The sequence below is a fragment of the Onthophagus taurus genome, chromosome 8 (assembly GCF_036711975.1).
Source record: "Onthophagus taurus isolate NC chromosome 8, IU_Otau_3.0, whole genome shotgun sequence".
Lineage (NCBI taxonomy): Eukaryota > Metazoa > Arthropoda > Insecta > Coleoptera > Scarabaeidae > Onthophagus > Onthophagus taurus.
The window spans coordinates 1,731,324-1,755,251 of NC_091973.1; the positions used below are offsets into that span (position 1 = coordinate 1,731,324).

Below are 23,928 nucleotides of genomic sequence, written 5' to 3' on the forward strand. Positions count from 1 at the left end.
TATTTTCCTAATTATTGTTTGTATCAAAATATTTTTCAAATAAAACTTGTTAAGAATTAAGTAAGGAACAACTTTCATTGGCACCATTTTTTAAAATTATGCATTTATTAATTTCCCTGTGAACAGTATAGAAATGGAATTCAAGATTATTTTCCTAATTATTGTTTGTATCAAAATATTTTTCAAATAAAACTTGTTAAGAATTAAGTAAGGAACAACTTTTGTTAGCACCATTTTTTAAAATTATCAATTTTTTTAATTTCCCTGTGAATAGTATTGAAATTTAATTCAAGATTATTTTCTTAATTATTGTTTGTATCAAAATATTTTTCAAATAAAACTTGTTAAGAATATTAAGTAAGGAACAACTTTCATTGGCACCATTTTTTAAAATTATCAATTTTTTAATTTCCCTGTGAACAGTATTGAAATTTAATTCAAGATTATTTTCTTAATTATTGTTTGTATCAAAATATTTTTCAAATAAAACTTGTTAAGAATTAAGTAAGGAACAACTTTCATTGGCACCATTTTTTTAAATTATCAATTTTTTAATTTCCCTGTGAATAGTATTGAAATTTAATTCAAGATTATTTTCCTAATTATTGTTTGTATCAAAATATTTTTCAAATAAAACTTGTTAATAATTAAGAAAGGAACAACTTTCATTGGCACCATTTTTTAAAATTATCAATTTTTTAATTTCCCTGTGAACAGTATTGGAATTTAATTCAAGATTATTTTCCTAATTATTGTTTGTATCAAAATATTTTTCGAATAAAACTTGTTAAGAATTAAGTAAGGAACAACTTTCATTTGCACCATTTTTTAAAATTGTAAATTTTTTAATTTCCCTGTGAACAGTATTGAAATTTAATTCAAGATTATTCTCCTAATTATTGTTTGTATCAAAATATGTTTCAAATAAAACTTGTTAAGAATTAAGTAAGGAACAACTTTCATTAGCACCATTTTTTAAAATTATCAATTTTTTAATTTCCCTCTGAAGAGTATTGGAATTTAATTCAAGATTATCTTCCTAATTATTGTTTGTATTAAAATATTTTTTAAACAAAACTTGTTAAGAATTAAGTAAGGAACAACTTTCATTGGTACCATTTTTTAAAATTATGCATTTATTAATTTCCCTGTGAACAGTATTGAAATTTAATTCAAGATTATTTTCCTAATTATTGTTTGTATCAAAATATTTTTCAAATAAAACTTGTTAAGAATTAAGTAAGGAACAACTTTCATTGGCACCATTTTTTAAAATTATTAATTTTTTAATTTCCCTGTGAACAGTATTGAAATTTAATTCAAGATTATTTTCCTAATTATTGTTTGTATCAAAATATTTTTCAAATAAAACTTGTTAAGAATTAAGTAAGCAACAACTTTTATTGGCACCATTTTTTAAAATTATCAATTTTTTAATTTCCCTGTGAACAGTATTGAAATTTAATTCAAGATTATCTTCCTAATTATTGTTTGTATTAAAATATTTTTTAAACAAAACTTGTTAAGAATTAAGTAAGGAACAACTTTCATTGGCACCATTTTTTAAAATTATGCATTTATTAATTTCCCTGTGAACAGTATTGAAATTTAATTCAAGATTATTTTCTTAATTATTGTTTGTATCAAAATATTTTTCAAATAAAACTTGTTAAGAATTAAGTAAGGAACAACTTATATTAGCACCATTTTTTAAAATTATTAATTTTTTAATTTCCCTGTGAACAGTATTGAAATTTAATTCAAGATTATTTTCCTAATTATTGTTTGTATCAAAATATTTTTCAAATAAAACTTGTTAAGAATTAAACAACGAACAATTTTCATTGGCACCATTTTTTAAAATTATCAACATTTTAATTTCCCTGTTAACAGTGTTGAAATTTAATTCAAGATTATTTTCCTAATTATTGTTTGTATCAAAATATGTTTCAAATAAAACTTGTTAAGAATTAAGTAAGGAACAACTTTCATTAGCACCATTTTTTAAAATTATCAATTTTTTAATTTCCCTGTGAACAGTATTGAAATTTAATTCAAGATTATTTTCCTAATTATTGTTTGTATCAAAATATTTTTCAAATAAAACTTGTTAAGAATTAAGTAAGGAACAACTTTCATTGGCACCATTTTTTAAAATTATTAATTTTTTAATTTCCCTGTGAACAGTATTGAAATTTAATTCAAGATTATTTTCCTAATTATGGTTTGTATCAAAATATTTTTCAAATAAAACTTGTTAAGAATTAAGTAAGGAACAACTTTTGTAGGAACCATTTTTTAAAATTATCAATTTTTATTTGAACCTTTTTAAATAAATGTTGAAATAAAAGTAATATTTTAATAAACATAGTTTATTTGGGTAAAAAAATAACATTTTCTTCTTATATCTCAAATAAAGTAAAAGTCAACAAAACATTCTAAAAAAAATATATGAAATAAAGTAACATTCTCAAAAAATATACCATTTTAGTTAAGCTTTTAAGTTCTATTTTGTATTAATATTGCAATGTTGCATTTTATGCGCCATGTCACCCAATGAGGACCCTCCTCCACCAGTATTTGAATCACTTTGAGAGGATGTTTGAGGGATTTGGCAATCATGGCGCCATCGCGCTGCTGCCAAATTCATTACATCGAACACCTGTTGACATATAGCACATTTAACTGGTTCTTCGCCTTTATGACAACTCTGGAAATGCTCTAAACAATCCGCGTCGCAAGATTCGCCTTGAAAGTCTTTCTTGCACAAGGTACAACTTAATGTTAGGCAATTAGCAAAGGTGCATAAAATCGTTTGGCGCTGCTTTCTAGGTAGTTTATGAATTCTGTTTAAATCAACGAATGAAGGCTTTCTAGTGCGTTTGGCTTCTTCAACATTGAATTCAATGAGTGAAAAATCGACTCTTGGAATTAAGATTTCCAAAAAAGTGACTTCCCTAAAACAATTTTTTTTATATTATTTATTAATAATTCTTTTTATATTAATAAACTTACGTTTTGGTGCTGGAATCTTCAATTTTTCTGCTACGGGAGTAAATTTTTCCTCCAATATTAAAAGTTACATTAAAAGGTGAAGCCATTGTGCCCCCTTGCAAATTGCAATCTTGAATGTCTTGTAAATAGCCCATAAGGACGCTTTGAATTAACTCATGGTTCTTAACAACATATTGGGCCATGATGGATGTTAATTGTTTAAAATAATACAGCATAAAATTGTATGAATACACTTTAGGTTCAGTGTGAGGACATATCTTGGTACACTCGCTATTAAAAAATGCTGTGCTATAAATATCGATGTATTCTGTATCGACTAAGTAGCGTTTAAATTCGTGGAGGTTCGACCGAGACAATTGAACGTTTGGTAAATTGATAGTGTATTTAACATAAGGGTGATTAAGAAAGGAAGCCATTGAGGTTAATTTCAGGGGATTCCACGGCTTTTCAGTATGCATCTTAATTACAATGTCATCTAAAAATAAAAATAAATGCTATGGAATGAAATTATAAATGAAAATTTTACCATTCTCCACAGCAACAATCAATCCACTTAAAACATTTGGCGGTTCCCCCAACACCACATTAAAAGAAGGACTGACTTCTTGACTTCCTGATGCTGAATCCATTTGAGTTTCTTCGGAAGACGTTTCCCTTTTTGTAAACTGAGCGTGATTACGGAAAAGACGCTGATTCATAAGAATAAACGTTAATTTTGCGCGTAGATAACGTTGATACTTCTCAAAACATTCATTTTTCAACGATGGGTCTTTGATATCCGCGGTGCACCATCCGGGCCATCTTGTCATGAAGAAACATAACGCCTCCCCAAGCACACATCTCATTGCAGGCGAAACCATCCCCAAATTAAGCCTCAAATCGTTGGAAAGTATTGGAAGCACCGCATCCATGTTTAAATGCAAAGTTTTACCATTTATGACCTTGTTGAAAAGATCTTCAAGAGTACCAGTTGACTGCATTGCTAAAGCTGCAGCCTCCATTTTCACAATGACGGTTATTTATAAAGGCGGCAAGACACTACGTTGCATTTCGCGTGCGCAATTCGAAGAAAACTGCAAAATTATCAAACATATTTTAGTTACAAATATTATTATACTCCTAAATGACACATCTCGTTATAATAAATGAAATTGTAATGAATAAAAGCGTCAATATTTACTTTAAAGATCGTTAATAATGAAGCAATTTGAAGTAACTGTTGTGGGTAAAATACATGACATAACTATGATTACAGGAATCTGTAAAAAAATAACCTATATCTTTGTTCATAGAGAATAGTTATTATTGTTTGTATCAAAATATTTTTCAAATAAAACTTGTTAAGAATTAAATAAGGAACAACTTTTCTTGCCACCATTTTTTAAAATTATGAAATTTTTAATTTCCCTGAGAATAGTATTGAAATTTAATTCAAGGTTATTTTCCTAATTATTGTTTGTATCAAAATATTTTTCTAATAAAACTTGTTAAGAATTAAATAAGGAACAACTTTTCTTTGCACCATTTTTTAAAATTATGAAATTTTTAATTTCCCTGAGAACAGTATAGAAATTAAATTCAAGATTATCTTCCTAATTATTGTTTGTATCAAAATATTTTTCAAATAAAACTTGTTAAGAATTAAGTAAGGAACAACTTTCATTAGCACCATTTTTTAAAATTATCAATTTTTTAATTTCCCTGTTAACAGTATTGAAATTTAATTCAAGATTATTTTCTTAATTATTGTTTGTATCAAAATGTTTTTCAAATAAAACTTGTTAAGAATCAATAAAGGAACAACTTTTCTGAACACAATTTTTTAAAATTATCAATTTTTTAATTTCCTTATGCACAGTATAGAAATTAAATTCAAGATTATTTTCCTAATTATTGTTAGTATCAAAATATTTTTCAAATAAAACTTGTTAAGAATTAAGTAAGGAACAACTTTCATTAGCACCATTTTTTAAAATGATCAATTTTTTAATTTCCCTGTGAACAGTATAGAAATTTAATTCAAGATTATTTTCCTAATTATTGTTTGTATCAAAATATTTTTCAAATAAAACTTGTTAAGAATTAAGTAAGGAACAACTTTCATTAGCACCATTTTTTAAAATTATCAATTTTTTAATTTCCCTGTTAACAGTATTGAAATTTAATTCAAGATTATTTTCTTAATTATTGTTTGTATCAAAATATTTTTCAAACAAAACTTGTTAAGAATTAAACAAGGAACAACTTTCATTAGCATCATTTTTTAAAATCATCAACATTTTAATTTCCCTGTGAATAGTATAGAAATCAAATTCAAAATTATCTTCCTAATTATTGTTTGTATCAAAATATTTTTCAAATAAAACTTGTTAAGAATTAAGTAAGGAACAACTTTCATTAGCACCATTTTTTAAAATTATCAATTTTTTAATTTCCCTGTTAACAGTATTGAAATTTAATTCAAGATTATTTTCCTAATTATTGTTTGTATCAAAATATTTTTCAAATAAAACTTGTTAAGAATTAAATAAGGAACAACTTTTATTGGCACCATTTTTTAAAATTATCATTTTTTTAATTTCCCTGTGAACAGTATTGAAATTTAATTCAAGATTATCTTCCTAATTATTGCTTGTATCAAAATATTTTTCAAATAAAACTTGTTAAGAATTAAGCAAGGAACAACTTTCATTAGCATCATTTTTTAAAATCATCAACATTTTAATTTTCCTGTGAATAGTATAGAAATCAAATTCAAGATTATCTTCGTAATTATTGTTTGTATCAAAATATTTTTCAAATAAAACTTGTTAAGAATCAATAAAGGAACAACTTTTCTGAACACAATTTTTTAAAATTATCAATTTTTTAATTTCCTTACGAACACTATAGAAATTAAATTCAAGATTATCTTCCTAATTATTGTTGATATCAAAATATTTTTCAAATAAAACTTGTTAAGAACTAAAAAAGGAACAACTTTTCTTGTTAAAATTTTTTTAAATTATCAATATTTTAATTTTCTCCGTAAACCTGACTTGAAAACTAATTAAATTAAGTAATGGAAAGACAATTTCAATAAAGTTTTCCACAATAACAATGTTTTTAATCCAAGTTGTTGTCTAAGAATCCCATGTAGTTTAAACAATTTAAATAAAGCATTTATAAAAACCACGTCCTTAGTTTTTGTGCATTGCAATAATTTATACAACACTTAATTGAAAAGCAGGAAAAAAGCTGTGTGTTTTAATACATTGTTAAAATAATGACAAACACTCTGTTTTTGTAGTTTAATTAATTTTGTATAAAATATAAATCACACTTTATTTAGGTTTTATTTCAACGGGACTCAATTCTTGAACTTGTAGTGTCAAAATCAACGTTATGAAGAACCCAACGTACACAATTTTCGAAGCATTTTATGCTGTCGTTAAGGTATTACTAAAAAAATTAATTATTTTAATCGTTTAGATTCATTTTTTAGCATTATCTTGGAGTACCACGAAAAAAAAATTCGCTTTTTCTTCAACTCTTGTTAATTCCTTTAACGTTTATTACACTTCTATTATTTGGGATAATTTTTTTATTATCCATAATGTTTTATTTTGGCATAAAAGTTTGTGTGATGTATAAAGAGGGTGATAAATTCGCTGGAATGATGACTGGGCAAGATCCTGTTATGTCTCCAATCGTAATTAACGCTTTATATACAATAAAAGTTTCTGACAAATTTGAATTACATAAAAATGTTCAAGATCTTTTACTCAAACATGTTTATGGTAGTTGTAATAAGATGAATTATTTGATTAGATCTTATTTGGGTTATTATTATTTTATAAAGAGTCATTTAAAATTAAGTGATTATGTGCAAGAAATAGAGTCGCAAGAATTAATTTGGTCACAATCATCTTTGTTGGATTATATAGCAAAAAATGTTATAGATAATAATAAAATTGGAGATAAAACTTGGATGTTGACAACTTTTAAACAACCGGTAGAGTGGGGGGATGGCTCAAAAAAGTACGTTTTTATATTATCAGTTAACCATAGTGTAAGCGACGGATTTGGATTATTCTCATTGTTTAAAAACAAAATTTGTGATAAATTTGAATTTTTGAATTTATCCACAAAAACCGATTTATCTTCGCAATCAATCCCCAATCAATCTTTGGACGATGCTTATATGATACCTCTCATCCCACTAGAACGCAATAAAGAAAATCCTAAAGGTCTATTAACATTTTTCATCGAAACCGAACCGAAATATTTAAAATTCATTAAGAACCAAAAAGAGAAATTGAAAGTTGGAGTCACACAAATTTTAGTTTCAGGATTTTTGATTGCACTCATCGAGTATATGGATAAAGTAAAATTAAAAAACAATTCCTCGTAGAAATTAAAATATTTATCATTTCGTTTTTTTAACAGAAAGGTATCGTCAAACCAAAATTAAGCGTGAGCTTTACTTTCAAACCTTTTGATACTGAAACTATCGAGATGATCAATGGGAATTTTAACTTTGATAACATAAAAAATAACGCTTACATAGGCATCTCGTCTGTTGATACTTCATCCAGCAAAAATATGATATCAGCAGCTCTAAATTTGAAACAATGTTTTCGTAAATATTTAAAATCTGTTAATTTAATGGTAAGCTATTTTTATTTTAATATTAGAAGTAACTTGTATCATGAACAATACTCAGAAAATATTTAAATTAATTATTTTTTTAGTTCAGCATAGCTTTAATTAACTTCGCACATTTATTTCCACCGTGGTTCCATGTAGGATCATTAATTATAAATAAAGGGTTAGCAAACGTTTTCATTTCGAACGTTACCGGCATAAAATGTGCTGGATTTGACAACATCGACATGGACAACATCGTTTTCTTCCTAAGCCCGGGGAGTTTCAGTAATATTTATTTTGTGGTAATAAATCAAATTAAATTTTTAATTATCTTTATTTCTAGACTTTGGCATCTGTGTTATCACATATGGTAATAAGTTTCATATAGCTGTACAAGCAAACACAGGAATCGTGGATTCTAGAGATGATTTGAATCAAATTGTTGAAAGCGCTTTCAAACATATTGATTCACTTGGAAATATATAAAAATAAAGCTTTGCTTGTGAGGTGGTTAATATTGTAGTGGGTCTAATAAAGCTTTTATTTCTTTTTGTTTAATTTAATTATTTATTGCGTCATCTATTGAGTAAAATAAGAATTAGAAATACCTTAAAGTAAAGTTTCCTGTAATACACCGGTTTCACCTCAACTGTATTAACACCTGTTTGAATTTGTAACGTATTTTTAAGATCGTGTTTTTTGTTGTAAGATTATAACATCACCATGTCTTCATCATCTCAGTAAGTACAATCTTTATGTTATTAATTCACTTTTAACGATAACTTTTCAGGGCACCTTCTCTATTCTCGGCGGATTTTATTCAAAACTTAAACAACATCACAAATAAAAAAGTTTCCAAGTTAAACAAGGTTATAAACGAGATGGGGATGGATGTGCAAACTCAAGAAAAATGGGTCTGCAAGATTAAGGAAGAGTTGAACCAATTGTATGATATGATAATGGAAAATGCTGTAGCTCATAAAGAGAAGATCTTGATTGATATTGAGGAATTATTAAAGGAATCAGAACGGTTGTGCAAATTGTTGCAAACGAAAATGCCTCAACATGGTTCCCAGGATTTATCATTTTTTGAGGAACGTAGGCTACTCAAGAAGCATGTTGAACAGTATGTTGAATAATTTTAATAATAATCTGAGTAATTAATTACTCAATTTTTGTTTAGACTTCAAGGTGCTGTAAGAGCAAGGGAAAAACAATTAGAAATCCTAAAAATTAGGCAGCTAGAATTGTGCAAAAACTTGGGTAAAGAGCCAAAATCAATAAAAAAAGTACCTTTACCCAACAACTCAGAACTTGAAGACTTCGAGAATCATATAAAAGCGTTAGAATTAGAAGTATTTAAGCGCGAAGAACATTACATGCATGTAAAGTTCAAAATTATGGAGTTGGCTGCAGACCTTGAAATTAAACCATCTTTGGATCTTGAAAATGTTTTATTCTCCGACAATTCCATTTTTCAAGTAACAGACAAAAATATGAAATGGCTTGATGATTATTATGGGTCATTGCAAGTACAATACAACAACATGAAGAAGGAAATTAAAATTTTAAGGGAAGTTGTAGGCAGATTATGGATAATGTTGTCAGAAGATGTTGAAAAAACCACTCAATTTATGCAAAGGCATGTTAGGTGCACATTCACTACCTTCACCGCGTGGAAAAACGAGCTAATTCGCTGCAATACGCTCAAAAAGGAAAACATGCAAAAAATTGTTGAAAATTTACGAAACGAATTGAGCACCCTCTGGGAGAAATGTCATAAGACGAACTCCGAACGCGAAGAATTCACTTATTATCGCACTAAAACATACACCGAAGAATTAATTTCATACCACACCATCGAAATTGATAAATTAAAAAATTATTACCAAAATAACCAGTAAGACAAATCATTCATTAAATAATAACTATTTAAATCACTCTTTATTTTAGCGAAACATTTACTTTATTAGAAAAATGGCAAGAATCTTGGAATAATCTCACTCAATTAGAAGAAAAGGCCTCAGCCCCCAACCGCTTCAAAAATAGAGGTGGTACTTTGTTGCAAGAAGAGAAAGAACGAAACGCGCTACAAAAGCGAATACCTAAGTACGAAGAACGATTACTGGAATTATCTAATAATTACAAAGAAAGAATGGGAAAAGATTTTTTATCATGGGGCGAGCGAATCGACAACTTAATCAAAAAAGCTCACGAAAATTATAAAGTCGAAAAAGAAAACAAACTTAGCGCAAGAAAACAACAACGTGCGACCCCTACAACACCCACCATCACGAGAAGTAAGGACACGATTTCTACCCCTAAATCGTCGTCGAAAAGACCACCAAAAACAACACTTTTCACCAGTAACAAAAAATGTAAAGGTGAGATAACAATAAATTAAGAATTGAGGATTTAAGTTTTTTCGGTTTGAAAATTTGCAGTATCTCCTTGCAAGCAGCTTCCTGCTATTCAACTAAATGATCAAACCATTAATTTAGATCATCACTTGAACGAAAAAAACGTCTTTGTAAAATTAGATCGATTGCTGTTAACGCAGCCAAAAGGGAGAAAAGGAAATTGGATTTGAATGATGTGGATTATAAATTTGCAGTAAGAATAACTCTATTCTTTGGTGGTGGTGCTTCATTTTATTGGAACAATTTTTTTTCTATTCTTCATTTTAAAAAAATTAATGCGGGGTTTCTTTTATTTTAGGAAAAATTGTAAAGAAACCATCGTGATGTATCATCCGACAGCGCTTGATCCTTCTCATCTTGCAATATTTTTTGTTTTTGTGTTCGAGTTTTTAAAAATTATTTGATTTAATATTTCATTTTTATACTTATTAACGTTAAATTAGAAAAAAAAAAACTTTATAGAGCAATATTCAATGTTTTATTATAATAAGAGTTTAATGTACCGAAAATAGTAATAATTAAAAATATTTTTTATTTAAAAACCGAATTAGATTTTTTTTAAGATTCTTGATACTTCAAGATCCTCAGATTTACCGTGTTTTGATATAAGAAATATAAGTATCACGAATAATACTTATTATTCTTATTAAGTAGATGGCTCTACTTGTGATACTTATTTCTTGTATCATAAACAATAAAAAAAACGGAATTTAGAGTTTTCGTGATTTTTAATAGTAAACATAAGAAAGATTTGCTGCAGGAGCAGAGAAATTAATTTTAGAATTTACGTGATTTAATATTTGGGTTCATTTTATCACTAAAAAATAATTATTTAATATTATTTTATAAAAAAAAAGTCAAATTTAATGAATAACTGTTTTTTTTATTACATTAAAATATAATACAAAGTTTCGTAAAGGTTACGTCAGTCACTCAACACAAACGATTTCCATTACTTTTTGGTTATCACAAAGGACTTAGGATTGTCCAGATTTTCATGGCAACAACACAAATCTGGCAACCACACCTGATTTAAGTACAGTTTATTAATTTTTATTCCTTAATTAATATGGCAAGATAATTACTATACATAAAAAACGGTTTGTTTAAAATTAAAAATTTTAGCTGACAAAACTTCATTTTACAGTCTCTTTATTTCATAACGTCATGGTTTGTGGCAGCTTTTGATTGAAAGATTAAGCCGCCAACGATAAATTTTATGGATTTAAAATGTAGGATGAAGATCCTATACAAATGGCAAGAACTTGAAAAACATCTTAAAAATACTGTTAATAGTCTTAAAAAATCTTACAATTCCTATCAAAAAATGACAAAGAACCCTGTTAGAAAATGACAATATGTCATTTTTTTATGTTATGACATTTCCATATTCCTATGAACAGTAACCGGGGCGATAATACGATTTCTTCCAGATAAATTAGTCATAACCGGAAAATTTTTTGGTTGATGTTGTCGCGGTAAATAATGTTGAGGTTGTTTCGTTAAATTCGGCGGTTGTCTCGAAGAAACCGAAGTATTAATCGACGTCGCGTCCGAAATGTCATCTTCCAACGAATCCAATTCTAAAGGAGCAAACGATAAATGTTCGGATTCATCATGCGGAGTCATCGTTGAGTACCCATGATCCGAATCAACAGCGGTCGCGGGTCTTCTATACCCAGTCGTAACACAATAAGGACTCACCGGTTCAAGTTTTTTCGCGTTATCTTGCAGAAGAAGTTTATCTTGGTGGTTATCATCGCGGTAATCATCGCTAACGTTGACGTCACTCATTCTAATTCGATTTTCATGCGAAGAAGTTAAATAGAAACGTTCTATAACCGGCGAAGTATACGAGCGGTAACAAAAAAATAAAAGAACGAGCCCCAAACAAACCCCAAAAACTGACCCGATAACTGGGCCAATCGGCGAATAAGAATTCCCAGATCCCCAAGTACCCATATCTTGTGACGTCGACACGGTTACTTGATCACCGTACGGAGTTGGAGATCCCAAAATGCCGTTAAAACACGTTTGAATAGAAGTACAAAACGGACTCGCCAATAAACTTTCACCATCAACGTCTATTCTACACCACTCACATCCGATGACTCCCAAACATGATTCGTGAGACCCTTGGGATTCGCAAGAAATGGGAAGACACGGTTTTAAATCAATTTTTAATTGGAAATCAACATCGAATCCTCTTTCAGGATTTGGTGGACAAACTGGGTTATTCAAAAACGTCTTATTTGGGTGTCGACAGGTATCCAAGTTCAATGGACACTCGCAAGGACACTCACATTCCTTTTGCTCCATTCTATTACAATTTAAACACAATCTATCAATCATGCTGCACGGACAAAACGTGGCGAATACGTCGCAACTCGCTTTAACAACACCGATAAATACGTTAGTACCTTTTATTGGACTCACATGGTACTTAACGCAATGTTCTCCATGGACGGCGTTTCCCAAAACCCTATCTAAACTAGTGTTTAATCTATAGTACCTTTGAATAGTTCCATCAGAGTAACTATTACACAACATTTTCTTCACGAAATCTTTATGATTCAAAATGTCGTTAGCAACCAAAGATTCTTTATGGATGATATGTTGTTGTTCAATAGGCCCATGTCCGTTAGGATCAATTAAGTTCGGGTGGTAAATTAAGTAACCTCGATCATCCATCATGAAACATTTCGTGTTTGGCTTTCCACAGAAAGGCATATACTCCAACATTAACCGATAAATGTAACCGAAAGTTACATCCATTGCCGTTACTACATGAGACGTAGCATGAGCTATGGTTACGATATACCCAGCCCCACCTCCATCCAAATAAGGAGGAGTTAAAATAGTCTTGTGTCTTTGTTCGACACTTCGCAAGTACCAATTTCTTTTGGTCGGCTCTAATCCCGACGGGATGATTGCCCCAGGAAATAGTTGCAAAACTCCACTGGGCGAAGTCAAGTACCTTCTTACTATGTACTTGGTTTTGGAACCTTGCAAGTGCTGTGTGCGTAAGTATTCTAAGACGTGTGACATGGCGGCTACGTCGTCACGGACTTGATCTCGTAATCCCGGATTGGCGAGGAGACGCGTTTTGTCTTTTAAGTAGGCCATGTAGTCTTGAATGGAAGGTAGAATTAGTTGACTGTGCTTTGTTGGAGATTGGAAGCATGATAAACTTAGATATAATGATCCAGCATCTAAAATAAAAAGATTAATAATTAATATAAGCTTATATTTTAAAATTTCAAAAATCACAAATTACAGAGATACTTCTATTCTACACTCCTTTCTTAGCGATATCCTCTGATTTTCTCTGATTCGGGGTGATTTTGTAATTTTTAGTAATAATTGCAGAATTTATTTTCTCAAGAACTAAAAACTGCAGGAACATGGGACATCTCTAGATAATTCGAGGAGACTTTTTAATACTTTTCTCGAAATAATCTCGCCCTAACTATTATTCAAGATACTTGAGCGGCCGACGTCTTCGAAGTCGGCCGAGATTTCTTGTATCATTAACAATACTCAGGAATCGGAGCATGTTATAAAAAAACTTTTAGAACACAAGTTGTAGCAAATTTCATTCTTAACAATATTGTTCTCTTTCACTTTTGCTCTCAGATGCGTCAATATCGAGAAAATTTGCTGAATTCGTAGTTTTACAAGTTGTTAATTAATCAAGTCTACCCTGCTTGAAGTTTATGGAACAAAATAATCTCGGCCGACTTCGAAGACATCGGCCGCCCTAAGTATTGTTCATGATACTTGGAGCGGCCGACGTCTTCGAAGTCGGCCGAGATTACTTCTAATATCATGAAGAATACTTAGGAATCGGAGCATGTTATAAAAAAATTTTTAGAACAAAAGTTGTAGCAAATTTCATTCTTAACAATATTGTTCTCTTTCACTTTTGCTCTCAGATGCGTCAATATCGAGAAAATTTGCTGAATTCGTAGTTTTACAAGTTGTTAATTAATCAAGTTTACCCTGCTTGAAGTTTATGGAAGAAATAAACTCGGCCGACTTCGAAGACGTCGGCCGCCCAAAGTATTGTATATGATATTTGGAGCGGCCGACTTCGAAGACGTCGGCCGAGATTATTTCTGTTGATATAGGTAATATTCTCGGCCGACTTCGAAGACGTCGGCCGCCATAAGTATTGTTCGTGATGGAGCATGATCTTCGCCTGCAACCCAACCTAAGTATCAAGTACAAAACGTAGGTTGGGTTGGGTTGAGAAATAATCTCAGCCAAACAGAACCCAACCCAAGTATCGCAAACAATACTTAGGGCGGCCGACGTCTTCGAAGTCGGCCGAGATTATTTCGAAGAATATGGAACATCTCTAGATAATTCGAAGAGACTTTTTAATACTTTTCTCGAAATAATCTCGCCCTAACTATTATTCAAGATACTTGAGCGGCTGACGTCTTCGAAGTCGGCCGAGATTTCTTGTATCATTAACAATACTCAGGAATCGGAGCATGTTATAAAAAAACTTTTAGAACACAAGTTGTAGCAAATTTCATTCTTAACAATATTGTTCTCTTTCACTTTTGCTCTCATCGAGAAAATTTGTTGAATTCTTAGTTTTACAAGTTGTTAATTAATCAAGTCTACCCTGCTTGAAGTTTATGGAACAAAATAATCTCGGCCGACTTCGAAGACATCGGCCGCCCTAAGTATTGTTCATGATACTTGGAGCGGCCGACGTCTTCGAAGTCGGCCGAGATTACTTCTAATATCATGAAGAATACTTAGGAATCGGAGCATGTTATAAAAAAATTTTTAGAACAAAAGTTGTAGCAAATTTCATTCTTAACAATATTGTTCTCTTTCACTTTTGCTCTCAGATGCGTCAATATCGAGAAAATTTGCTGAATTCGTAGTTTTACAAGTTGTTAATTAATCAAGTTTACCCTGCTTGAAGTTTATGGAAGAAATAAACTCGGCCGACTTCGAAGACGTCGGCCGCCCAAAGTATTGTATATGATATTTGGAGCGGCCGACTTCGAAGACGTCGGCCGAGATTATTTCTGTTGATATAGGTAATATTCTCGGCCGACTTCGAAGACGTCGGCCGCCATAAGTATTGTTCGTGATGGAGCATGATCTTCGCCTGCAACCCAACCTAAGTATCAAGTACAAAACGTAGGTTGGGTTGGGTTGAGAAATAATCTCAGCCAAACAGAACCCAACCCAAGTATCGCAAACAATACTTAGGGCGGCCGACGTCTTCGAAGTCGGCCGAGATTATTTCGAAGAATATGGAACATCTCTAGATAATTCGAAGAGACTTTTTAATACTTTTCTCGAAATAATCTCGCCCTAACTATTATTCAAGATACTTGAGCGGCTGACGTCTTCGAAGTCGGCCGAGATTTCTTGTATCATTAACAATACTCAGGAATCGGAGCATGTTATAAAAAAACTTTTAGAACACAAGTTGTAGCAAATTTCATTCTTAACAATATTGTTCTCTTTCACTTTTGCTCTCATCGAGAAAATTTGTTGAATTCTTAGTTTTACAAGTTGTTAATTAATCAAGTCTACCCTGCTTGAAGTTTATGGAACAAAATAATCTCGGCCGACTTCGAAGACATCGGCCGCCCTAAGTATTGTTCATGATACTTGGAGCGGCCGACGTCTTCGAAGTCGGCCGAGATTACTTCTAATATCATGAAGAATACTTAGGAATCGGAGCATGTTATAAAAAAATTTTTAGAACAAAAGTTGTAGCAAATTTCATTCTTAACAATATTGTTCTCTTTCACTTTTGCTCTCAGATGCGTCAATATCGAGAAAATTTGCTGAATTCGTAGTTTTACAAGTTGTTAATTAATCAAGTTTACCCTGCTTGAAGTTTATGGAAGAAATAAACTCGGCCGACTTCGAAGACGTCGGCCGCCCAAAGTATTGTATATGATATTTGGAGCGGCCGACGTCTTCGAAGTCGGCCGAGATTATTTCTGTTGATATAGGTAATATTCTCGGCCGACTTCGAAGACGTCGGCCGCCATAAGTATTGTTCGTGATGGAGCATGATCTTCGCCTGCAACCCAACCTAAGTATCAAGTACAAAACGTAGGTTGGGTTGGGTTGAGAAATAATCTCAGCCAAACAGAACCCAACCCAAGTATCGCAAACAATACTTAGGGCGGCCGACGTCTTCGAAGTCGGCCGAGATTATTTCGAAGAATATGGAACATCTCTAGATAATTCGAAGAGACTTTTTAATACATTTCTCGAAATAATCTCGCCCTAACTATTATTCAAGATACTTGAGCGGCCGACGTCTTCGAAGTCGGCCGAAATTTCTTGTATCATTAAAAATACTCAGGAATCGAAGCATGTTATAAAAAAACTTTTAGAACACAAGTTGTAGCAAATTTTATTCTTAACAATTTTGGTCACTATCACTTTTGTTCTCAAATGCATAAACATCGAGAAAAACCAACACACACAGATTTGCCAAAAGGATGGAGGGAGATTTCACTTACCTAAAGTAGCAATTTGATTTAAATGTCGACACAACCTCGTAGATCCATCCAAATCCAGGCGATAATGCACCAAATCTGCGTCAGTTGTACTAGGACTCCAATTAAGCTTATATGGTCTAGTTGGAATTGGTTGACTTTCATTTACAACAATACAAACTGTATACCACCCAAACACTTTCCGCCAAAGATACCGCTTCTGGTGGGATTCGCTTTTAGATTGATAGTCACCTTGTTGAGTTGTCAATAAAAGATTTCTTAACGTCATTATATCAGGAATTTTTTCCAAGTGTTGTATATCCACGAATAAAGGCTGCTCTTTGATGGTTGTTGGTCTTGGATAGGATGGGTGCATTATCGTATTTCCGTCCTTATCAATAAGAAACGCGTAAGTGTATTGAGGATAATTGCTATAATAGGTTATATCCTCAACTAAATACGGATAAAGTACGTCCAACCCCAAAATTCCAATTTCAGCCAACTTCCCACATGGAATCGTTAATGTAATAATCATGTCTTTCGAAATATCGTCCCACGTTGGGACGCTTAACGTTGTATCTAAATTGTAAGCGATATTTGTGGAATCTAGTTTGTTGAAAAATCGGGCAGCAGCTAATCCAACGTTGTGAGTAGAATTTACCGACAACATTAATCCTGGTCGGATCGGTGGCCGGAACGTGATGTTATATTTCGTGTAATTTTGTAACGCGATTTCTCGAAGAAATTGAATCTCATACATAACATTTTTCGTTTCTAACATAAAAAAAGGCATTACATTAACGTATTAGGAAATAAAATAGAAATTACCATCAATTACTGCGCAAGTATTTATAATAACCGGGTTTGTAACTTGCTCCAAATTAGCTGCGATCGTTTCTAACACCGTTTTCGACTCCGTCAACGACGAAAATAACCCTCTACTAATATACAATAACAAAACAGTTTCATTGGAAGATATGTTACTCATATTAATCGTTTGTAGCGCTTGTTGAAATCCCAACGAATGATTTGTGGCACCTTATACACAAAAAAAAATATATTAAAAATAAAAATAAGTTAGATTTTTCTTTATTTACCAGTTCCTTTAGGTAAAGAATCAATAAAACTATTCAATAAATTTTTATTGTGCATCGTTGCTTTTGACATGACATAGGGATCACCGAAAGGAGGGGTCTCATTTGGCATAAGACAATGATCGGTTATTAAAGGAGACGTCCAAACATCCGACAACGCCAAAAGACCAACTTTGTCATTTTCCCTGAGATATGCAATCATTTGCTTCGCTAAAGCTTTAACAATTTTGAATTGCTGCTTTGTCAACGATCCACCGTGGTCGATCAAAATCATGATGTTCCTCTCTTTGGTTATAACACGCGACATATAATTTTTCCAGAATAACGGTTTATCCTGTTTTTTACATTTCGAAATAAAAGCATCCGTGTCCGTTTGTACGTTATAATTTGACAGAAAATATTGCAGTTTTATTGCGCGTTTAATCACTTCATGTCGCTTGACATTTTGTAACTTTGACACTAAAAAATATAAATGAAAATAAATATAAATAAATAAAAGAAAAATGATTAATTACGTTCTAAAATCTTCAAAATTGGTTCTTCGTTTAAAATGGAATTTGACACCTCGTCGAAATCCACGTTATCATGACAAGGTAATACGAAAGAATGAATTTTTGTATTTTTAGAGGTGTAATAATGACTCTCGATTATCTCGCGCGTTTTATTTAGTATTGTGAGCGATTCCTTTAGCCTCCCTTCCAATTTATCTGCTATTTTTATTAATGTTTTATCTACATCTTGAGCAATTGTGGTGTGTTTAAATTTTTTGAAAACATTCTACAATTAAATACGTTATATACAGTGTGTTTAATTTTAATTGTCATAATAAATATCTCGACTACTGTTGGAGATATGACAAAAACAAACATATCACAAATAATTAAAGAAAGAAATAATATGAAATATTAAGATATCAAATTTCTGAATTCAAAATAATCTCTGAAGATAACCGACCGCCCCAAATATTGTTGGTGATATAAGAAATAAACTCGGGCGACTTCGAAGACGTCGGCCGCCCCAGTATCAAGGAGAATACTTGATACTTATTGTATTGTTCGTATCATGATGCTTATTGTTCATGATTTGCTCTCAGATGCGTCATGAATAATACTTAGTGCGGCCGACGTCTTCGAAGTCGGCCGAGATTATTTATTTTAACCTATTTGCAATTTATGGAAAAAGTAACCTCGGCCGACTTCGAAGACGTCGGCCGCACTAAGTGTTGTTTTTGATACTTAGGTTGGGTTGCAGGCGAAGATCATGCTCCATCACGAACAATACTTATGGCGGCCGACGTCTTCGAAGTCGGCCGAGATTATTACCTATATCAACAGAAATAATCTCGGCCGCCCTAAGTATTGTTTGCGATACTTGGGTTGGGTTCTGTTTGGCTGAGATTATTTCTCAACCCAACCCAACCTACGTTTTGTACTTGATACTTAGGTTGGGTTGCAGACGAAGATCATGCTCCATCACGAACAATACTTATGGCGGCCGACGTCTTCGAAGTCGGCCGAGATTATTACCTATATCAACAGAAATAATCTCGGCCGACTTCGAAGACGTCGGCCGCCCTAAGTATTGTTTGCGATACTTGGGTTGGGTTCTGTTTGGCTGAGATTATTTCTCAACCCAACCCAACCTACGTTTTGTACTTGATATTTAGGTTAGGTTGCAGGCGAAGATCACGCTCCATCACGAATAATACTTATGGCGGCCGACGTCTTCGAAGTCGGCCGAGATTATTACCTATATCAACAGAAATAATCTCGGCCGACTTCGAAGACGTCGGCCGCCCTAAGTATTGTTTGCGATACTTGGGTTGGGTTCAGTATCATGGAGAATACTTGATACTTATTGTATTGTTCGTATCATGATGCTTATTGTTCATGATTTGCTCTCAGATGCGTCATGAATAATACTTAGTGCGGCCGACGTCTTCGAAGTTGGCCGAGATTATTTATTTTAACCTATTTGCAATTTATGGAAAAAGTAACCTCGGCCGACTTCGAAGACGTCGGCCGCACTAAGTGTTGTTTTTGATACTTAGGTTGGGTTGCAGGCGAAGATCATGCTCCATCACGAACAATACTTATGGCGGCCGACGTCTTCGAAGTCGGCCGAGATTATTACCTATATCAACAGAAATAATCTCGGCCGACTTCGAAGACGTCGGCCGCCCTAAGTATTGTTTGCGATACTTGGGTTGGGTTCTGTTTGGCTGAGATTATTTCTCAACCCAACCCAACCTACGTTTTGTACTTGATACTTAGGTTGGGTTGCAGGCGAAGATCATGCTCCATCACGAACAATACTTATGGCGGCCGACGTCTTCGAAGTCGGCCGAGATTATTACCTATATCAACAGAAATAATCTCGGCCGACTTCGAAGACGTCGGCCGCCCTAAGTATTGTTTGCGATACTTGGGTTGGGTTCTGTTTGGCTGAGATTATTTCTCAACCCAACCCAACCTACGTTTTGTACTTGATACTTAGGTTGGGTTGCAGGCGAAGATCATGCTCCATCACGAACAATACTTATGGCGGCCGACGTCTTCGAAGTCGGCCGAGATTATTACCTATATCAACAGAAATAATCTCGGCCGACTTCGAAGACGTCGGCCGCCATAAGTATTGTTTGCGATACTTGGGTTGGGTTCTGTTTGGCTGAGATTATTTCTCAACCCAACCTACGTTTTGTACTTGATACTTAGGTTAGGTTGCAGGCGAAGATCATGCTCCATCACGAACAATACTTATGGCGGGCGACGTCTTCGAAGTCGGCCGAGATTATTACCTATATCAACAGAAATAATCTCGGCCGACTTCGAAGACGTCGGCCGCCCTAAGTATTGTTTGCGATACTTGGGTTGGGTTCTGTTTGGCTGAGATTATTTCTCAACCCAACCCAACCTACGTTTTGTACTTGATACTTAGGTTGGGTTGCAGGCGAAGATCATGCTCCATCACGAACAATACTTATGGCGGCCGACGTCTTCGAAGTCGGCCGAGATTATTACCTATATCAACAGAAATAATCTCGGCCGACTTCGAAGACGTCGGCCGCCCTAAGTATTGTTTGCGATACTTGGGTTGGGTTCTGTTTGGCTGAGATTATTTCTCAACCCAACCCAACCTACGTTTTGTACTTGATATTTAGGTTAGGTTGCAGGCGAAGATCACGCTCCATCACGAATAATACTTATGGCGGCCGACGTCTTCGAAGTCGGCCGAGATTATTACCTATATCAACAGAAATAATCTCGGCCGACTTCGAAGACGTCGGCCGCCCTAAGTATTGTTTGCGATACTTGGGTTGGGTTCAGTATCATGGAGAATACTTGATACTTATTGTATTGTTCGTATCATGATGCTTATTGTTCATGATTTGCTCTCAGATGCGTCATGAATAATACTTAGTGCGGCCGACGTCTTCGAAGTTGGCCGAGATTATTTATTTTAACCTATTTGCAATTTATGGAAAAAGTAACCTCGGCCGACTTCGAAGACGTCGGCCGCACTAAGTGTTGTTTTTGATACTTAGGTTGGGTTGCAGGCGAAGATCATGCTCCATCACGAACAATACTTATGGCGGCCGACGTCTTCGAAGTCGGCCGAGATTATTACCTATATCAACAGAAATAATCTCGGCCGACTTCGAAGACGTCGGCCGCCCTAAGTATTGTTTGCGATACTTGGGTTGGGTTCTGTTTGGCTGAGATTATTTCTCAACCCAACCCAACCTACGTTTTGTACTTGATACTTAGGTTGGGTTGCAGGCGAAGATCATGCTCCATCACGAACAATACTTATGGCGGCCGACGTCTTCGAAGTCGGCCGAGATTATTACCTATATCAACAGAAATAATCTCGGCCGACTTCGAAGACGTCGGCCGCCCTAAGTATTGTTTGCGATACTTGGGTTGGGTTCTGTTTGGCTGAGATTATTTCTCAACCCAACCCAACCTACGTTTTGTACTTGATACTTAGGTTGGGTTGCAGGCGAAGATCATGCTCCATCACGAACAATACTTATGGCGGCCGACGTCTTCGAAGTCGGCCGAGATTATTACCTATATCAACAGAAATAATCTCGGCCGACTTCGAAGACGTCGGCCGCCATAAGTATTGTTTGCGATACTTGGGTTGGGTTCTGTTTGGCTGAGATTATTTCTCAACCCAACCTACGTTTTGTACTTGATACTTAGGTTAGGTTGCAGGCGAAGATCATGCTCCATCACGAACAATACTTATGGCGGGCGACGTCTTCGAAGTCGGCCGAGATTATTACCTATATCAACAGAAATAATCTCGGCCGACTTCGAAGACGTCGGCCGCCCTAAGTATTGTTTGCGATACTTGGGTTGGGTTCTGTTTGGCTGAGATTATTTCTCAACCCAACCCAACCTACGTTTTGTACTTGATACTTAGGTTGGGTTGCAGGCGAAGATCATGCTCCATCACGAACAATACTTATGGCGGCCGACGTCTTCGAAGTCGGCCGAGATTATTACCTATATCAACAGAAATAATCTCGGCCGACTTCGAAGACGTCGGCCGCCATAAGTATTGTTTGCGATACTTGGGTTGGGTTCTGTTTGGCTGAGATTATTTCTCAACCCAACTTACGTTTTGTACTTGATACTTAGGTTAGGTTGCAGGCGAAGATCATGCTCCATCACGAACAATACTTATGGCGGGCGACGTCTTCGAAGTCGGCCGAGATTATTACCTATATCAACAGAAATAATCTCGGCCGACTTCGAAGACGTCGGCCGCCCTAAGTATTGTTTGCGATACTTGGGTTGGGTTCTGTTTGGCTGAGATTATTTCTCAACCCAACCCAACCTACGTTTTGTACTTGATACTTAGGTTGGGTTGCAGGCGAAGATCATGCTCCATCACGACCAATACTTATGGCGGTCGACGTCTTCGAAGTGAAGATACCTCCTGGTGCTTACATAATAAATTTGTCAAGGAGAACAATTAAAATACTTGGTTACAATTGACGACAAGTATGGTATTGGACCGAATACAAGAACTCTGCTTGAAATTTATGGAAGAAATAATCTCTACTGACTAAGTATTGTTCATGATGCTTGGGGTTATTTCTTGTATCATGAACAATATTCAGGAATTGGAGTATGTTATAAAAAAACTTTTAGAACAAAAGTTATTGGAAATTTTATTCTTCCACCATTTAAATTTATTTCTCCCTTTTTTTCATTCCTTTAACTCTTCTACATGGACAATCCTGGAATTGTGAAAAAATCATAATAATTTGAGTACAGTGTAAAGTGAATTTTAACAATATTTTTATATTTTCAAAATAAACTCAGCAAAAAAGTGAGGCATTTTTAGTTCAGTAAAGTAACCTTTTTGTTCATGATACAGCAAAATTTCATTAAGAAAAGTTGTTTGGAATGAGAAATTATGGCACTATGCAAAATTTCAGAAAGATCTACCATCATTTTTAGATTAGATCAGAGAGAAGGAAAAAAACAATATCAAATATCTGAATTCAAAATAATCTCTGAAAATGGCAAAAAGGCAAAACTAGTCTTTAAATTAAAGACCAGTTCGAAATACAATTGTATTATCCCTCAGATCTAATTCAAATTTGAATTCCTCTTACATTATGTTAATCTTAGAACAGAAAATTTTCGAATATGTAATAACATTGTCATATTTCCAACAATAATAAAGATATCTCCTGTGACAGCTAAAATCAAAAACTGTATAGTTTAAAGAAAATTTGATGTGACATACATTTATGAAATCAACTCCTAAATCTTCATTAGTAATGGTGGCAATTTCTTCTTGAATTTTTTCTGCAACCAGTTCAAAGGAGCCGACGATTTTTTCGCCTGAGACATCGCCTTTCTTGGTAATATTCTTACCGGAGGAACAACAGATCAAGAACACAAAAGCGATCAGCACCAAAAACCATTTCAGATTACCATAACAGCACATTTTCTAGGTTATGTTTCACATCCAACCAGCGAATTCGTGAATCCCGAAAAGCAAAATTCGTTCCAGCGGATAGAACACATCACAGACTTTGACACTGTACCAATTTTTTTTAATAAAAGCTCTTTAGAACGATTTTCGTTTCGCTTTAGCAATGGCGTATTAAAATGTAAATAAATATAAACTATTTCTGCTTCTATTCCCACACTTCGCCCGAGAAGCGTACTTCGTAGCTACGCGATTAGATGGCGCAAAAAACGGTTGGTAAAGTTTCCTTCTAAATCATATCACAACAATAATATAAAGTAA

General features: G+C 33.5%; 4 protein-coding genes across 5 annotated transcripts; 2 read left to right on the plus strand and 2 right to left on the minus strand.

Annotated features, from left to right (window-relative positions):
* Positions 1-2,440: 2,440 nt before the first annotated feature.
* LOC111415184 (uncharacterized) lies at positions 2,441-4,084 on the minus strand. Its single transcript, XM_023046740.2, has 3 exons — positions 3,542-4,084; positions 3,016-3,490; positions 2,441-2,957 (listed from the first exon to the last, which is right to left on the minus strand). Exons 1-3 carry the CDS (start codon positions 4,014-4,016, stop codon positions 2,507-2,509), a joined length of 1,401 nt encoding a protein of 466 aa, XP_022902508.2. The 5' UTR covers positions 4,017-4,084; the 3' UTR covers positions 2,441-2,506.
* Positions 4,085-6,365: 2,281 nt separating this feature from the next.
* Positions 6,366-8,202, plus strand: LOC111415167 (uncharacterized). The gene is made up of 5 exons (XM_023046716.2): positions 6,366-6,450; positions 6,500-7,381; positions 7,444-7,665; positions 7,749-7,929; positions 7,988-8,202. The coding sequence occupies exons 1-5, from the start codon at positions 6,400-6,402 to the stop codon at positions 8,128-8,130; spliced, it is 1,479 nt and encodes a 492-aa protein (XP_022902484.2). The 5' UTR covers positions 6,366-6,399; the 3' UTR covers positions 8,131-8,202.
* A 91-nt stretch (positions 8,203-8,293) lies between these two features.
* LOC111415152 (protein regulator of cytokinesis 1-like) lies at positions 8,294-10,611 on the plus strand. Of its 2 annotated transcripts, none has more exons than XM_023046698.2 (6): positions 8,294-8,384; positions 8,435-8,770; positions 8,828-9,544; positions 9,598-10,028; positions 10,089-10,257; positions 10,363-10,611. In XM_023046698.2, the coding sequence occupies exons 1-5, from the start codon at positions 8,368-8,370 to the stop codon at positions 10,232-10,234; spliced, it is 1,647 nt and encodes a 548-aa protein (XP_022902466.2). In that variant the 5' UTR covers positions 8,294-8,367; the 3' UTR covers positions 10,235-10,257; positions 10,363-10,611. The 2 variants fall into 2 exon arrangements, with proteins under 2 accessions (XP_022902466.2, XP_022902473.2); XM_023046705.2 differs by having other exon boundaries at positions 9,598-10,022.
* A 315-nt stretch (positions 10,612-10,926) lies between these two features.
* LOC111415315 (VWFA and cache domain-containing protein 1) lies at positions 10,927-23,831 on the minus strand. Its single transcript, XM_023046933.2, has 6 exons — positions 23,419-23,831; positions 18,165-18,426; positions 17,653-18,108; positions 17,384-17,593; positions 16,580-17,329; positions 10,927-13,276 (listed from the first exon to the last, which is right to left on the minus strand). Exons 1-6 carry the CDS (start codon positions 23,620-23,622, stop codon positions 11,439-11,441), a joined length of 3,720 nt encoding a protein of 1,239 aa, XP_022902701.1. The 5' UTR covers positions 23,623-23,831; the 3' UTR covers positions 10,927-11,438.
* Positions 23,832-23,928: the final 97 nt, after the last annotated feature.

What these genes read in the sequence shown, in the direction of transcription:
- LOC111415184 (XM_023046740.2), bottom strand. Translation starts at nt 4,016, where the DNA reads ATGGAGGCTGCAGCTTTAGCAATGCAGTCAACTGGTACTCTTGAAGAT. An exon ending in GATTGTTGCTGTGGAGAATG is followed by an intron (nt 3,491 to 3,541) that starts GTAAAATTTTCA and finishes TTTTATTTTTAG; the next exon opens with ATGACATTGTAATTAAGATG. An exon ending in GAAGATTCCAGCACCAAAAC is followed by an intron (nt 2,958 to 3,015) that starts GTAAGTTTATTA and finishes AAATTGTTTTAG; the next exon opens with GGAAGTCACTTTTTTGGAAA.
- LOC111415167 (XM_023046716.2), top strand. Translation starts at nt 6,400, where the DNA reads ATGAAGAACCCAACGTACACAATTTTCGAAGCATTTTATGCTGTCGTT. An exon ending in CATTTTATGCTGTCGTTAAG is followed by an intron (nt 6,451 to 6,499) that starts GTATTACTAAAA and finishes TTCATTTTTTAG; the next exon opens with CATTATCTTGGAGTACCACG. An exon ending in TCATCGAGTATATGGATAAA is followed by an intron (nt 7,382 to 7,443) that starts GTAAAATTAAAA and finishes TTTTTTTAACAG; the next exon opens with AAAGGTATCGTCAAACCAAA.
- LOC111415152 (XM_023046698.2), top strand. An exon ending in AATTATTACCAAAATAACCA is followed by an intron (nt 9,545 to 9,597) that starts GTAAGACAAATC and finishes TCTTTATTTTAG; the next exon opens with CGAAACATTTACTTTATTAG. An exon ending in CAGTAACAAAAAATGTAAAG is followed by an intron (nt 10,029 to 10,088) that starts GTGAGATAACAA and finishes GAAAATTTGCAG; the next exon opens with TATCTCCTTGCAAGCAGCTT.
- LOC111415315 (XM_023046933.2), bottom strand. Translation starts at nt 23,622, where the DNA reads ATGTGCTGTTATGGTAATCTGAAATGGTTTTTGGTGCTGATCGCTTTT. An exon ending in AATTTTGAAGATTTTAGAAC is followed by an intron (nt 18,109 to 18,164) that starts GTAATTAATCAT and finishes TATATTTTTTAG; the next exon opens with TGTCAAAGTTACAAAATGTC. An exon ending in TACTTGCGCAGTAATTGATG is followed by an intron (nt 17,330 to 17,383) that starts GTAATTTCTATT and finishes TTTTTATGTTAG; the next exon opens with AAACGAAAAATGTTATGTAT.